Consider the following 16,834-nt stretch of genomic DNA (forward strand, 5'->3'; position numbering starts at 1 on the left):
GTGGTCAACAGCGTTAAATGCAGCAGAGCAGTGAAAGAGATTAAAAACTCAGAAAGGTTAAGAAGGTTCATGAAGACTGAAAAAGAGAAAGCAGTGAGTATGGTCCTGTAATCACTGAAGTCTGGGTGTGAAAGGAAGGAAAGAAACAGCACAGTGGCCAGAAGGGCAAGCAGGTTCAAATTAAGGTTCTTTTTCGAGTAGGGAGAGGATTCATGTATATTTGAAGACAAGAGAAAAGAAAGTACAGAAAAGCAGAAAGTGCAGAGAAGTGTCTGACTCTTTGCGACCCCATGGAATGTAGCCCGCCAGACTCCTCTGTCCATGGGTATTCTGCAGGCAAGAATACTGGAGTAGATTGCCATTCCCTTCTCCAGAAGATCTGCCCAACCCAGGGACTGAATCAGGTGTCCCCCAATGCAGGCAGATTCTTTACCTGTCTGAGCCACCAGGGAAGTTTCTAGGTTTAGAATAGGGGACCGAACTTGACAGGATGAATGAGATAAAGACAATACACAGCTCGTTGCACTGAAGGCCCAAATGAAATCAGATGGGATAATTTGTAGGGAGCCAAATCATCAGAGTTCTGAAACACTCTCTACCAATGATGTAAAGCCTGGAAGTACTATCAGAGAGAGAAGACACTGATTTGAGAGAGGTGAGAAAATATGAGATGTCAGTGAGACATTTACTGAGTGGCTGAGAGGTTACCCATATGGGGAGAAAGCCAAATTAAACAGTTTTGGAAATGGTGATTCTGGTAAAGAAAAGTTTTTAGGCACCTGTCAATCAATATAATTTTTAAAGCTTGGAGCAATCCTAGGGGTGATTTCATTAAGTGATCCTCAAAGACTGATCCAGGAAACCAGGAAGATCACTGAAAGCTTTTCAGCGTGTCCTCTAGGTAAAACATATTTCATAGTAATACTGAGATGTTATTCGCCCTTTTCACTATGATTTTCTCTTAAGTGTATAGCAGAGTTCTCTAGAAGCTCCTTGACATGAGAACTGAAACAAATTAAAGGCAAGATCAGATGTAAGAATCCAACTATTTTCTATAAGGTTGGACAGTAAAACAATGCAAGAATGTAAAACAATGCTGCTGCTGCTAAGTCGCGTCAGTCGTGTCCGACTCTGTGTGACCCCACAGACGGCAGCCCACCAGGCTCCTCGTCCCTGGAATTCTCCAGGCAAGAACACTGCTACTTTTCTTATTAACTTTTTTATTTTGGAAAATAAGATATATTTGGAAAACTCTGCTATTTATATTAATATGCTACTTTAAAATAAATTCTTTAGACGTTTTTCAGTTTTAACTTCTAATAAAGTACATAACACTAGGTATTACTTCACATAAACCAAAGCTCTTTGGGATCTTGTAATTTTGAAGAATAAAAGGAGTTTTAACACAAAAGTTTGAGAACCACTGATCTAATAAAATCCTTCAGTTTAAAGATGCTGCTGCTGCTAAGTCGCGTCAGTCGTGTCCGACTCTGTGCGACCCCACAGACGGCAGCCCACCAGGCTCCCCCGTCCCTGAGATCCTCCAGGCAAGAACACTGGAGTGGGTTGCCATTTCCTTCTCCAGTTTAAAGATGAGAAGACAGAATAAGAGGGATAAAACATCTTGTATAAGCTTATAAAGATAGACCCCATCCCAGTCTCTTGATGAGACAGCCCAGTATTCCTCTTCTAATCCTAGTATTAATTAGTAAGTAAGAGTACATTTCCAAGATAAAGTAATTTATGTTCTTTACTAAATAGTTTAATCAGTCTTCATTCAAGTTCACGCCAATCAAATGATCTATCTTATTAAAAGTATTGCAAGGTGACCTATATTACTACTATTACTGGTATATTAAACTTGGTTATTATTTCCAGCTGATGGAAATTTGATTTTATTGATGGATAAAACTCTTCCTCAGTGTATTGGAGTAATATCCACATAAAAATACAACAGATGAATGAATTTTAGATTCAGACATCAAAATCTTTAAATTTTTATAATACTTTAATAATAGCCGTTTTTTTGAATGCTTATTACTGCCAGGTACCCTTCCAAGCATTTATTCACATTTTCTCCTCTAATCTTAAAAAAAGCACTAAAATTAAGCTCATCTTTTAGATAAAGAAATAGATCCTTAGAGACATTAACTAATTTGCTAAAGGCCATACTTTTAGGAACTAAAATATTCAGTAGGGACTAAAATGTAGGTACATTCCAAAGCACATTAAATACAATACCATACTTCTGTTTTTATGTAATACGTAGTTGAAAATATTACCACTCTCTTAATAGAGAAGGAAATGAGGCCCTGCCACAGAAAGGGCAACAATACAGGCAAATGTAATTTTGGGATTCCTAAGCTGAAATTCACTAGCTCTGTCTTTCTCAATTCGTGATGTTTGAACTATATTCTCTACTTCTTTTTGTTTAGCTCAAGGAAAAGCATGTGATTTCTTCTGGTACTGTTGCTGCTACCAGTATTTACCAGTAATCTGAAAAAACAATTATAACTTCAGTGAAAGAAGACTTAGGGTAACTCTTTTCAAATCTGAGTATAAAAATTCCCTATAATGGGAAAACAATTAAGGTTACATTAATAGAATAAAATATTTTTAAGGAAGCAGAAAAAAATTGAGCATATTTAATAAAGGATATTTTTAAAGAAATAGCATAATGTCAATAGAGAAAAGATATATATTAAAAGCAACTATATTTAGCTACTTAATCACAAATATTGAAATCAGAGAAATCAAAAGACTTTCAGTTGGAAATGATCTAATTATTGTATTTTACATATAGATAAATAAACTAGCACTCATCTCACACGCTAGTAAAGTAATGCTCAAAATTCTCCAAGCCAGGCTTCAGCAATATGTGAACCGTGAACTTCCTGATGTTCAAGCTGGTTTTAGAAAAGGCAGAGGAACCAGAGATCAAATTGCCAATATCTGCTGGATCATCGAAAAAGGAAGAGAGTTCCAGAAAAACATCTATCTCTGCTTTACTGACTATGCCAAAGCCTTTGACTATGTGGATCACAATAAACTGTGGAAAATTCTGAAAGAGATGGGAATACCAGACCACCTGACCTGCCTCTTGAGAAACCTGTATGCAGGTCAGGAAGCAACAGTTAGAACTGGACATGGAACAACAGACTGGTTCCAAATAGGAAAAGGAGTACGTCAAGGCTGTATATTGTCACCCTGCTTATTTAATTTATATGCAGAGTACATCATGAGAAACGCTGGGCTGGAAGAAGCACAAGCTGGAATCAAGATTGCTGGGAGAAATATCAGTAACCTCAGATATGCAGATGACACCACCCTTATGGCAGAAAGTGAAGACCTAAAGAGCCTCTTGATGAAAGTGAAAGAGGAGAGTGAAAAAGTTGGCTTAAAGCTCAAGATTTAGAAAATGAAGATCATGGCATCTGGTCCCAACACTTCATTGGAAATAGATGGGGAAACAGTGGAAACAGTGTCAGACTTTATCTTTTTGGGCTCCAAAATCACTGCAGTTGGTGATTGCAGCCATGAAATTAAAAGATGTTTACTCCTTGGAAGGAAAGTTATGACCAACCTAGATAGCACATTCAAAAGCAGAGACATTACTTTGCCAACAAAGGTCCGTCTAGTCAAGGCTATGGTTTTTCCAGTGGTCATGTATGGATGTGAGAGTTGGACTGTGAAGAAAGCTGAGCACCGAAGAATTGATTTGAACTGTGGTGTTGGAGAAGACTCTTGAGAGTCCCTTGGACTGCAAGGAGATCCAACCAGTCCATTCTGAAGGAGATCAGCCCTGGGATTTCTTTGGAAGCACTGATGCTAAAGCTGAAACTCCAGTACTTTGGCCACCTCATGCAAAGAGTTGACTCATTGGAAAAGACCCTGATGCTGGGAGGGATTGGGGGCAGGAGGAGAAGGGGACGACAGAGGATGAGATGGCTGGATGGCATCACTGACTTGATGGACATGGGTTTGAGTGAACTCTGGGAGTTGGTGATGGATAGGGAGGCCTGGCATGCTGCGATTCATGGGGTCGCAAAGAGTCAGACACGACTGAGCGACTGAACTGAACTGACTGAAATAAACTAAGATGCAGAGAGGTGAAGTAAAGTTGCTTGCTCAATGCCCTGCAGCTAAAAAGCTGTGGACTTTTAACAGGCAATAAACAATGTAGGCACTTCTCAAACTAGCCAGAGAAGCTCATTTTAAACAGTAAGTCAAAAGCAACTTTCCCATAAAATATAAGGTAAAACTAGAGGAAAACATAGGCAGAACACTCTCTGACATAAATCACAGCAAGATCCTCTGTGACCTACCTCCCCGAGTAATGGAAATAAAAGCAAAAATAAACAAATGGGACCTAATAAACTTAAAAGCTTTTGCACAACAAAGGAAACTATAAGCAAGGTGAAAAGACAGCCTTCAGAATGGGAGAAAATAATAGCAAATGAAACAAGTGACAAAGAATTAATCTCAACAGTATACAAGCAGCTCATGCAACTCAACACCAGAAAAATAAACAACCCAATCAAAAAACGGGCCAAAGAACTAAACAGACATTTCTCCAAAGAAGACATACAGATGGCTAACAAACACATGAAAAGATGCTCAACATCACTCATTATCAGAGAAATGCAAATCAAAACCACAATGAGGTACCATCTTACGCTGGTCAGAATGGCTGCTATCAAAAAGTCTACAAACAAATGCTAGAGAGGGTGTGGAAGAAAGGGAACCCTCTTACCCTGTTGGTGGGAATGCAAACTAGTACAGCCACTATGGAGAACAGTGTGGAGATTCCTTAAAAAACTGGAAATAGAACCACCATACGACCCAGCAGTCCCACTGCTGGCCATACACACCAAGGAAACAAGAATTGAAAGAGACATACGTACCCCAATGTTCATCACAGCACTGTTTACAATTAGCTAGGACATAGAAGCAACCTAGATGTCCACTGGCAGATGAATGGATAAGAAAGTTGTGGTACATGTACATAATGGAATATTACTCAGCCATTAAAAAGAATGCATTTGAGTCAGTTCTAATGAGGTGGATGAAACTGGAGCCTATTATACAGAGTGAAGTAAGTCAGAAAGAAAAACATCAATACCGTGTATTTATGCATATATGGAATTTAGAAAGATGATAATGACGACTCTATATGCGAGACAGCAAAAGAGACAGAGATATAAAGAACAGAGGACTCTGTGGGAGAAGGCGAGGGTGGGATGATTGAGAGAATAGCACTGAAACATGTATATTACCATGTGTGAAACAAATGACCAATCCAAGTTGGATGCATGAAGCAGGGCACTCAAAGCCAGTGCACTGGGACAACCCAGAGGGATGGGGTGGAGAGGGAGGTGGGAGGGGGGTTCGGGATGGGGGACACATGTGTACCCGTGGCTGATTCATGTCGATGTATGGCAAGAACCAACACAATATTGTAATTAGCCTCCAATTTAAATAAATTAAAAAATATATAAAGGTAAATAACTTCATTACATCCTTTCTAGAGGACAGGCTATAGCAAATGGTTAACTACTGCTATGAACATAAATTTAATAACTCAGTCCAGGCTGAGGGGAAGAGTTATGATTATGTGAGAAGAGTGCAAGAGCAAGAACTCCATAGGCAACTAGTGGAGAGAGCTAACCTCACTCCTGAGAGCTAATCCTTCTCATCAAAAAAAAAAAAAAAAAAAAAAAGCTTTAATTCTAATGAAAACTTTTGGATGTTTCCAGATACCATAGCTTTCCAAAGAACTAAAAGAATACTTTACTAACATGATACAGGTCAAGTCATATGTAGCTAACACACGTAAATTTTATAATAAGGATAAGCAAACATAATACAACTCCAGTACAAAACAACAGACATTGTGGGTGACTAAGGGACCAACTGCTGTACAGTGGCACTTGTTAGTCATTAGCTATCCTACTTCATGACCTAAGAAATGCCTGAGAACATTAATGATACTTTTCAAACGGGCCAGATGCTGTGGCACACGCATAGTAATCAAAGATTCCTACAGAGAAAGCGCAGAAGGCAAACACACAGGGTGGAGGAAAAAGTGGCTGGAATGAGAACAGCTTTGAAAAGAAACACTAACATTAATAACTAAAGATTCATTCTTTCTAACAAGAAATGAATAAGTAATCTATTTACCAGCATGCATAATGAATGGGTGCCCAGTGGTCACTATCTAATTGGTTGACTGAAAATCTTTCATTGAGAAGTCGGTTTAGTAATTCCGAATCTCCTTCACAGGCACTTCGATGGAGAGGAAAATCGTCTACCCACTGTCGTTCCCTAATCATGAAAAACAAACAAGAACAACAGTGTTGAAATTCAAATTGTTTTGAAACAAATATGACACATGTATGAAAGCTACACATCACTGAACAGCTGTAAACTGAATCATTTACGCAGTGATTACATTGCATACTATTGCATATATCATTTACAATAATTGTTCAATATTAGCATATAGGCTTTTAAAGGCACAGTGAAGTGAAACCAGAGTCGTACTTGTCTTCGGTGACACTGCTCCTGCTCCTCTGCCATTGCTCCTGTTTGGGAATTTGGATTTTCGAGTAGTCTGGAGCTCCTAGACCAAAGTATGGATTTATTACCACTTTATCTACCTAGAAAGGGGAAACAGAACAAAAGCTGTTTAAGAGCTTTATGACCCAAGTATAAAAGCAGAGCTAAGTGAGGATGTCATCTCAGTGTTTACAATTACTAATATATGCATTTGTCTCAGGAAAAATAAATTATATTTTGAAATGAAATATCTTTTGAAATAAGAGCCAAAATTCTTACCCGGTTTGTATACTGAAGATCTGATCCAAACAAAGGGTTGTAAATACAGGTATCTGCTTTCTCTAGGGCTAACATTTTACTCTTTATTTCTAGTGCACTGTAGCCCATGTGTAGTGAGTTTTCTGCCTGACCTGATTCAGTAGCATATGCAGGGTTTATAACATTAGTTTTTATCCGCTCAAGAGGAGAAGGTCGGAATAAGGCTGGAATAAAGTGAGACTGTGTGTGACGTTCATCTAGCCACCTGGCAAAATAGAAAGAAGAGGCAGAAGAAGTATTTGTACTAAAGTGAAGATGAAAAAAGTAAACTACTGTCTAACTCTTTCTAATACTACATTCAGATTTTTATAATTTTAATTAGTGTTAGTTAAGTATTTCACTTACTGTAAATAAAAGTTTTATTACTGGATACAGCAAACTATTCTTTTTAAATGCATATAACAAAAAAATGTATATAACACTAAATAATTAAAACCATTTCAAAAACATGAAGCACTTTAAAATTTAAGTCATTGATATGTAGGTGACATGAGACCTGCTGTTACAGGACAAAGGCTTGACAGGTTAAATGACTTGTTCACTAATAGGGGTAAATCAATAATAAACCTTGTTTTATAACAAAGGAATCTTAATTCTTAAGCCAGGGCAATCTTTGTCACTTTCAAAGAATAAAATTAACATGTTGCAAATAAATCAGGACAATCTTATCTTTGGGGTTTAAAATTTTTATATTATACTTCAAAAACTTACCATTTCATAATAAATATATTATAAATTTTATTATTTTCATCCATAAAGTATTTCTATCTGAAAAAGCTAATTTCTATTATGAATATGTATTTGATTTATTAAAAAATATTTTTAATGGCAGTTCTTACTTATCCAAGGCTATTAACATTCTTGCTGTAAGTGTAGCAAAGTGAGTGCTGGATTCACTACAGACTCGCATAATATCTTGTAAGCAGTAAAAAATTGGGCATCCTGGAGTATAAGTATATTTAGTATTATCTGAAAAAGAAAAATGAAGATTTATGCCATCATATAAAAGGCTTACAACTGCGTGTTTTTTATTTAAACGTATACAGTATGTTTAAAAAAACTGATAAGTATAAGTTGTTCTAGACTTGTAATTAGAAGACTTGGATTCAAGGGCTGGCCAGCTCTGTGACCTTGTCCAATTGGGTGAATGCAGAATTTAGAATCTTGTAGGACTACAGAAATTGTTTCCCCTTTCTCTTGCTCAACAATGTTGTAAAATTCTGATTAACAATAAGATTTCCAATATCATGTAAAATGCTGAACTATTTAACCTAAGTATGGCTGGGAAAAAGAAATCTGGACTGGCAGAGCTGGCTGATAAAACATATGTTGAGTACTGTGCAGCAGCAGTCTGATGAGATGCCCACATTGGGCCATTAATATATCATCAGGATGATTACTACCTTACATGAGGCCAGTACTCTACAGGTTCCAAAGTGACTTTTACATCAAATACCTCACTGGATTCTTCCAGCACAATGAATCAAGCAGGAGCAGATACCTATCTTATAGATAAAGAGGTGAGGCTTAAAGAAGTGGTTTGCCCATAACAAAAACTTAGTAGACTGCAGGTCTGACTGAAGCTCAATATTTTTTCTATTATTCCAGGATAATAGGATAAATTCCTTGTCAAAGCTCAAATTAAATTTTCACATTAGATCTAAGTTCTTTAAATATTACCATTATTGTTGGGTGGAGTATTTTAAAACTATTACTGACACTTTCTTATCCCCAATACAAGATAGGTTCTGATGATAATCTGTTAATTTCCCAAAATACGTACATTTTTATTTCTATTCTATTTATATAGCACAGTCTGAAAAATACCTCATTATAACCTGAAAACTTTTTGTTTTTATTATAGGTTCCTTCCTCACTTCGTTATTCTACTTTTAAAAACAGAAACAAAAACTTTACGATTAGTCCAGAAGCCTGAATATTACTTGGGAATCAAATATCGTTAAATAACAAATTTCTCTATCTTCCGTTATATTAAAAATATGATTTTTACAACAGTATTGCAATAGTAACTATGACTCCAAATTCCTAAGTTCCTCCATAGACTTTAGCTTAGCACCTAAGGTACACCAAGATTCACAAGACGAAACTCAAGGCTTTACCTTTAACAACTGATGGAACAATGAATAATGCCGCTTCTCTGCCCACCTTCTCCCCATCCAGAGGAAATGTCTTCATCAGGACCACTCGTTTTCCTAATCATTTTAAATCAGTAAAGATAAACACAACGGGCCTTTTAAAATCTTATAAATTACCTTGAGAATTAGGAAAAATATTTTAAAGGCAGTATAAGAGGAACTGAAATATAAAAAGTCAATTTTATTATATGCACTAATAAAAACTGGTAATTCTGATAATAATGTACATCATTCTGTAGGCAATTAACCAACAGATCCCTGGTTCTGACTCACTAGGAGAGAAGCTCCCCATGCACAGCAAGGAAATCCGCCCCACTAAGGGCTGGCAGAGCAGCCGAATAGCAGAGCATCCTGCAAGGTGAAGAGGCATGCACATCTTCAGTTGGGACGTAGATGGTGAGAATTTCACTAGAGTCTGAGCTGGCCAAGAAGGGTAGTATATATGAATTACAGAGTTTTAAAGTTTAGTAACCCTTCATTTAGTATTCAACCTCCATCCTCAATTTCAGGCTTTATTAAAATCTGATTGGGCTATAAATTATTGTTCTGAATTTTACCCATCATTCTTAGTCTCTTGTTCCTGATTTGCAGCAAAGGGGCAATAAATAAAAACAAAAAGTTTTTCATTCTGAAACCTTTCATTTTCTGGCTATCTTTGTCATGATTTTTATCAACCCTTCCAACTTCCCCACTCCCAGAAACAGAACTTTGTTCTCAACCCAGGTAGGAATGCCTGGCTGGATGCCATCTGTGGACAAGGAGATACTACAAGTGTTCAAACAGCTTCATTCATTCACAAAATGCTAGAATGAATATTTGTGATTATTATGGCCGATTATTATTAGAGCCCCCAAACAATTTTCTACAAAACTGACACTGGTACAAAATGTAAGTGTTAAATAAAGAAAAACATTCTAATAAATTTCAGAGGTAATATTACTTTTGTCTGGTTTGAGGTCCTGTCCCACTTAATCTTTCCTGCCTTGTAGCTTCCCTAAACCTAGTTCTGATCGAAACTGACTACTTTGCCAATTTTATATGCAACTATGAGATCTATTTCAGGCGGGGGGTGGGGTGTGGTGGGGTGGGTGGTTAGGGGAGGAGAAAAGCACTGACTACAAGTTGGGAAATACAGTTCTAGTCCTAAGTCCTCCACAAATGGGAATATGATTTTTCTAGGTGCCTATGTCTGCATTCGGAGAAGGCAATGGCACCCCACTCCAGTACTCTTGCCTAGAAAATCCCATGGATGGAGGAGCCTGGTGGGCTGCAGTCCATGGGGTTGCGAAGAGTCAGACACGACTGAAGTGACTGGGCAGCATGTCTGCATTTCCATTTTACAGATGTGAAAATGACCGTATACCAACTCACAGGATCAATTTAAGAATTTCATGGATAAGTAATTGTGGTAGTGCTTTGTAAACTATGTATAGCATTGCACAAAAAGGCAAAACTACTGCAGTTATAAAGTCATTTGTAATTTTCATGTGATGCTTATGTAAGAAATCATATTCTCTATAAAAATATTTCACACTTTTGGAAAAACAATTGAATAGGATAGTCAGGTATGATATGGTTCATTATTTTAACTGTTTAGTTAAGTAAAAACTTTATTTTCATTTCTCTTGTTAAAAGATGCCTGAAAATTTATTAGCACATTCTACTAAGTATACAAGACATAATTGTGCTAGACATATTTCAGGGTGCCTATCCACTCATAACTTCTAAGAAAAACTACCAGTCCTCTGTGCCAGGGGACATTTTTGTTCACACTGATATCACGTATATCCCCTTTCTTGGCCAATGAACCAAGTGTTAGAGTTTGGCTAATTCACAGCAAATTATGACTTTTCTATCTCAGCTCAAATACGTGATTTGGGCTCAGACTTTGTCTCAGTAATTTGATCTCAGAATAGGTACTGATAACTAAAACAATTAAGTAATAGTAATACAAATTACTAAGAGAAGTCTAAGACAGGTAGAAAAAGCTGACAAATTTGTGGCATCCAAAGGAGCCTTTCATATGCCTGATCACCACAGGGACAGTCCTCCTTTTTCAGCTGAGATCAGTTTCTAGATCACTTTATTTAAAAAGTCAATCTGATAATCAGGGAAAGAGGAATTCTCTTTGTGGGACTCAGAATGTATATCAAAGATCTGTACATTTATGCAGGAACTTCTTATAATCTCCAGTTACAATGGTCAGAACTGCAAAAACTCTTAAGGCCCTATTGAGGAGGTTACCTGTTGGGGAGGTAAAATATGGTAAATGGTACCTTCAGAAGTTATCAAACAGGCTTAGTTCAGCTTATCTCTAGAGAACAAGTATCCCAAATAACCAATAGATCAAATGACACGATTCAGCCTTATCTTTACAACAATAATAGTCTCTTTACTGAAAAGAGATGAACAGGAAAAAAAAAAAAAAAAAACACTGAATAAGCTGTAAAAAAACCCAAAAATTTAGGCACAGAGAGGTGCGTTTTACTTCACTACCAACAAGTGCTCTCAACAGTTGTCTGACTGAAATTAGCTTTACCTTTTTAATTATAATGCCTGAATTCTGGACAGATATATAATTTCTAGAACTTCTAACTGCTATCTGCTTCTTTTGAGGCACAGCCTGATAAAATTGATCATTGATATTTAATCAGTTTCATAAGCTATAGATTATCTTGTAAATGGAGCCTCTACCTTTTAGAGTGAATATTTCTACAGTTCACAGTTTGGCTTGTTGAAAATGATTTTCTTCTTGTGACCAAATGGGAAGAAAACCTCTGCTACCTGGTAATTTATATGACTTGCTCTAATACACAGAATCTTAACTGCTACTTAGTTATGGAGAGAGGTTTATAGTTTTCTGTGTCCTGGAGTAAAGAAATAAAAATAGTAGTTCAAAGATACTTATCTAGGGAAATTATACTTCTAACAAAAAAACTTGTGCTTTCTTTTTAGTTTTCAAGCCACTTTGGCTTCCTCTCTTTCTTGAACAAATCATTAACACAATTGAAATATTTTTCTAGAACTGCCATATGATCTAGCAATCCCACTCCTGGGCATATATCTGGAGAAAGCCATAATTCAAAAAGATATATGCTTCCTAATGTTCAATGCAGCACCATTTACAATAGCCAAGACATGGAAGCAACGTAAAAATCCAGCAGCAGAGCAATGAGCAAAGATGTGGTACGTACATACAATGGAATATTACTCAGCCATAAAAAGCAACGTAATTGTGCCATATGCAGAGATATGGATGGACCTAGAGATGGTCACACAGAGTGAAGTCAGTCAGAGAGAGAAAAATATTATATATTAAGGCGTACATGTAAAATCTAGAAAAATGTCATAGATGAACTTCTTTGCAAAGTAGAAATAGAGACAGAGAGATAGAGAACAAACGTATGGATACAAAGGGAAGAAGGGGAGGGTGGGACGGATTGAGACACTGGGACTGACGTACATATACACTGCTATGTATAAAATAGCTAACTAATGAGAACCGACTGTACAGCACAGGGAACTCTACTCAGTGCTCTGAAGCAACCTAAATGCGAAGGAAATCAAAAAAGGGGATTTATGTGTATATATAGCTAATTTACTTTGCTGTACAGCAGAAACTCACACAACATTGTAAAGCAACTATACTCCAATTAAAAAAAAAGAAACTGCAAAAATATTTTTCAATTTTTTTTTTACTTAAAATTATTAAAATATTTAAAAAATATTTTTTAACTTAAAAAGCATTATAGTCAAGGAACTTCTTGAAGGGAGTTTGGTTCCACCTTAAAAAAAACCCCCAGAAATAATATGAGTCTTTTTCAAGTTTTTCAATGAAAAGGAACATAAAAAGAAACTGACTTTAATATATTTTTTAAATGTCTTCCTTCACAAGCAATTAAAACCAACTGTGTTAAAGAGAAAAATTTCTTACCTCTGATACCCTGGTTTGCAGGAGAAATTGGTTTGGTGGTTTCTACTACATAATCCAATATGCCTTGTGTTATTTCACTGTTACCTTGCAGTTTAGTTTCCAACAAAACCTTCTTTCTCTTTTTTTTCTGTCCTTCAATGGGAACCTCATGCAACAAAATCTTGGATGAGAAAAACAACATTAAGAGAATGTTTAAAATAAAATGTACTTGCCCTAAAATATAGCCAGAAATCTTTCTTAACCTTAAGCCTAGCTGCATATTAGAATAACATGTACCCTTTTAGAACAGCATCAATGTATAGCTTCATCTCAGACCTAGTAAATTGGAATGTCAGGGGAGTAAGGTTGTGGTACTGAAGTTTTAAACTTCCCCAGGTGATTTAAACTGTAGCCAGGACTGAGAACTAGTAAGCCACAGCACTGCTGAATGGCAGCCTCCTCAGAATCCTTGCAATATCCTTTAATAGGTTTCAGATAACTAACCTTGAAAAGGCAATTAAAGCAGAATACCCAGAGATGCAGGTTCAGTCCCTTGGTCAGGAAGATCCCCTGGAGAAGAGAATGGCAAACCCATCCGATATTTTTTCCTGGGATATTCCATGGACAGAGAAGCCTGGTGGTCTACAGCCCATGGGGTCGCCAGCCCATGGGGGTCACAAAGAGTTGGACAGGACTGAGCGGATTAGACTAGAAGTATTTTATGATGCTTGAATCTGCTGCATAGTAAAGATAAAAATCTGCTTTGGGCTTTTTTTTGTGTGTGCCTCAGTCATGTTTACTAATACTAATAATGTATTCAAGATTTCAGAGAAGTAATTTAATTGCCTAAAACAATTAAAGGTAAAGATATTTTTAAATGAACTGTTAAAAATAGAGTTTTGAAAAATAACCATAATAAAATTTAGACTGGAATTTTGCAATTTTTTTTGCAAGCCATTCCAGAAACTCTAGTAAAAACCAAACTCTCATAAATTATATATGCAAAACTCAAATAAGTAACTTTCACTATCTAAGAATTTATCCATATCAATGAATAGAAAAAAATGGTCAAAATACATGCAGCAGAAAAAAAAAAGACATGGTGATGCAAAGAGCTCTATAATCGTAAATTCTAGCTTGTCAATATCTACGTTATCAATAATTTACAGGCTATGGTAAGACTTTAAATGTGAATGAAAATGATAATGGAGAATGACATTCAGTGGTAGAAAATCAAATGTTAGTCAGCTGTGCTCACTTCATATGACTTAGCTCTGTATTCCCGAGAATTGAGACTGGCAGCATTCTTCGGCCGAATAACAGCAACGTATGCATCCTCTATGTTTTCTGGATTTCCCATTGCTTTATAAAAACAAAGAAATCCCTTGAAAGATTAAAGGAGACATAATCATGATGAGAACAACTAATAAAATGTTGGTTTTTCTGTCTTAGAATATATGTACTGTATAAAAAGCAAGTCAGAGAAGACTGATCACATCTCACCACTAGTAAACCTCTATGAATAATTTCAGATACCTTGTAGTCTTTGTTTCCTTTTCTATTAAAGGTAGATTTTTTTTTTTTTTTTAATGGGGATATATACTTTCATAGGTCTTAACAGATTCTTAGTTAAGAATCTGCCTTTTGGACCTGTAAAAAAGGTGATATAATTATGAAATGTCTTATAAATAACTAAGTAAAAATGCCTTGAAATAGTGATTCAGAATAGTATTCATAAATTCCAAAAGTGAATGTCATATTGTTAAGTTTGGAAGCTAGAAATAGGTAGCTGCCATTGACATTCTTTCCAGAATCTTTAAAAAGAATTTTGATATTTGGATGAACTAAAGGATAGTTTATGACCAACCTAGATAGCATATTGAAAAGCAGTGGCATTACTTTGCCAACAAAGGTCCGTCTAGTCAAGGCTATGGTTTTTCCAGTGGTCATGTATGGGTGTGAGAGTTGGACTGTGAAGAAAGCTGAGCACTGAAGAATTGATGCTTTTGAACTGTGGTGCTGGAGAAGACTCTTGAGAGTCCCATGGACTGCAAGGAGATCCAATCAGTCCATCCTAAAGGAGATCACTCCTGGGTGTTCATTGGAAGGACTGAAGCTGAAGCTCCAATACTTTGGCCACCTCACTCGAAGAGTTGACTCTTTGGAAAAGACCCTGATGCTGGGAGGGATTAGGGGCAGGAAGAGAAGGGGACGACAGAGGATGAGATGGCTGGATGGCATAACCGACTAGATGGACATGGGTTTGGGTGGACTTCAGGAGTTGGTGATGGACAAAGAGGCCTAGTGTGCTGCGATCATGGGGTTGCAAAGAGTTGGACAAGACTGAGCGACTGAACTGAACTGAACTGAAAGGATAGTTTAATATTCATTGGAGATGTCTATCACAGACACAAAAACATTAAATCAGTTGATAAAAGCTTTCTGATATCGACTTAAAAATGTTCTTCACTTCCATTATCAATTCTGTGGATAATTAAAAAGTTTGCTTCCAAATATATATATGTATATGTATATATATACACACATACATATACACATGTACACTTTTTCCCCCAGACTAATTTTAAGTCTCCACTGGGCAATTTCCAACAAGTAATTGAAGCTCAAGCACTTTCTTGGTTGTTTCATAGTCCCATCTCCTCATAAAGTGCTCTTATAAATTTTTCTTTTCATGGCTGGACTAATTTTTCTTTTTCATGGGTTTCCCTGGTGGCTCAGATGGTAAAGAATCCACTTGCAATGCAGGAAACCTGGGTTTGATCTCTGAGTTGGGAAGATCCCATGGAGGAGGGCATGGCAATCCACTCTAGTATTCTTGCCTGGAGAATACCCATAGTGAGCAATAGTTCATGGGGATGCAAAGAGTCAGACACGACTGAGCGACTAAACATCTCTTTGCACTGAATATATTTTATTTTTTTTTTTAATTTACCTCTCATTTATATGCCAGTAAGTTTTGAGAAGAACATCAAGCAAGGAATTGCTTTCCTGGCCATGGTAAGATGAAACTTCTTCAGTTTTTTTAAAAGTCCATTAGGCATTAAAATGATCTGTTTATATTTAATAATTTCCTTATTGCTCCAACTCTCAGAAAAAAAGAGCTCATTTTCAAGAAAGGTTTTGAATGTCATCTGAGAGGAGATAGAGGACTTTATTGTTTTCTCAACTGCAAAATAAAGTCATTTTGAAATCTTTAATTCACTTCTTTACATAATAACAAAAAATCTTTAATTTACTCCCTTCCACCACCTTAAAACTAGAAAATTTCCCTAAAAAGAATGCTTTTAAAATTCAGTAACCTTTGACATTTTAAGTAAACACTAGCTAAAATTTTTAAAAAATTATTATTGTACAAAAATTTTTAATTATTTTAATCTATAAATTATTTAAGTAATAAAACTTTAAATTATAAGATTTATTTATAAATTATAAAAATTTTTAGGTTATAAAAATTTTCACTAATTTAGATCCAGACAAACTATAGATAACAGAGAAACTACGATAAAACATTAGGTTTGAGACATTTCATTTTGTGAGAAGTTTTGAAGACATGCATTCTCACTCTATACCTTGTGGGATTTTTTTCAGTTCAATTTTTTCATAAGACCATCTTAAAACCCACCTCATGCAATAGAACTTCCTATTAGTGAAAAAAAATGAGACTTTTTTCTTCTCAGAATTCCAATTTAGCACTTACTTTTCACCTCAGATTAACAATGACTTCAGGATATAAAACCTAATAAGTTTTGAAATGTATGCCTGCCTCTTTGAATATTGACAGTCCCCAAAAGAAAGACACTGTATTATGAATACACTGTATAACATATATGGCACAATTACAGAAACCCTTTTTCTATTAAGCATCTAA

General features: G+C 36.1%; 1 protein-coding gene across 7 annotated transcripts in view; it reads right to left on the reverse strand.

Moving 5' to 3' along the window:
• KRIT1 (KRIT1 ankyrin repeat containing) overlaps positions 1-16,834 on the reverse strand; it is a 39,386-nt gene that overhangs the window by 19,663 nt on the left and 2,889 nt on the right. For 3 of the 7 annotated variants that reach the window (XM_019959663.2, XM_019959664.2, XM_070787161.1), the window contains exons 2-8: positions 14,204-14,329; positions 12,967-13,126; positions 8,997-9,089; positions 7,716-7,845; positions 6,838-7,081; positions 6,544-6,659; positions 6,181-6,324 (exon numbers count right to left, since the gene is read on the reverse strand). In XM_019959663.2, the coding sequence (XP_019815222.1) occupies positions 6,181-6,324; positions 6,544-6,659; positions 6,838-7,081; positions 7,716-7,845; positions 8,997-9,089; positions 12,967-13,126; positions 14,204-14,305 (989 nt within the window). In that variant the 5' untranslated portion in view covers positions 14,306-14,329. Of the gene's footprint in view, positions 1-6,180; positions 6,325-6,543; positions 6,660-6,837; positions 7,082-7,715; positions 7,846-8,996; positions 9,090-12,966; positions 13,127-14,203; positions 14,330-16,834 lie in introns of those variants that run through there. The other 4 variants (XM_019959665.2, XM_070787160.1, XM_019959666.2 and 1 more) reach the window with 3 other exon arrangements.

This window comes from Bos indicus, chromosome 4 (assembly GCF_029378745.1).
Source record: "Bos indicus isolate NIAB-ARS_2022 breed Sahiwal x Tharparkar chromosome 4, NIAB-ARS_B.indTharparkar_mat_pri_1.0, whole genome shotgun sequence".
Lineage (NCBI taxonomy): Eukaryota > Metazoa > Chordata > Mammalia > Artiodactyla > Bovidae > Bos > Bos indicus.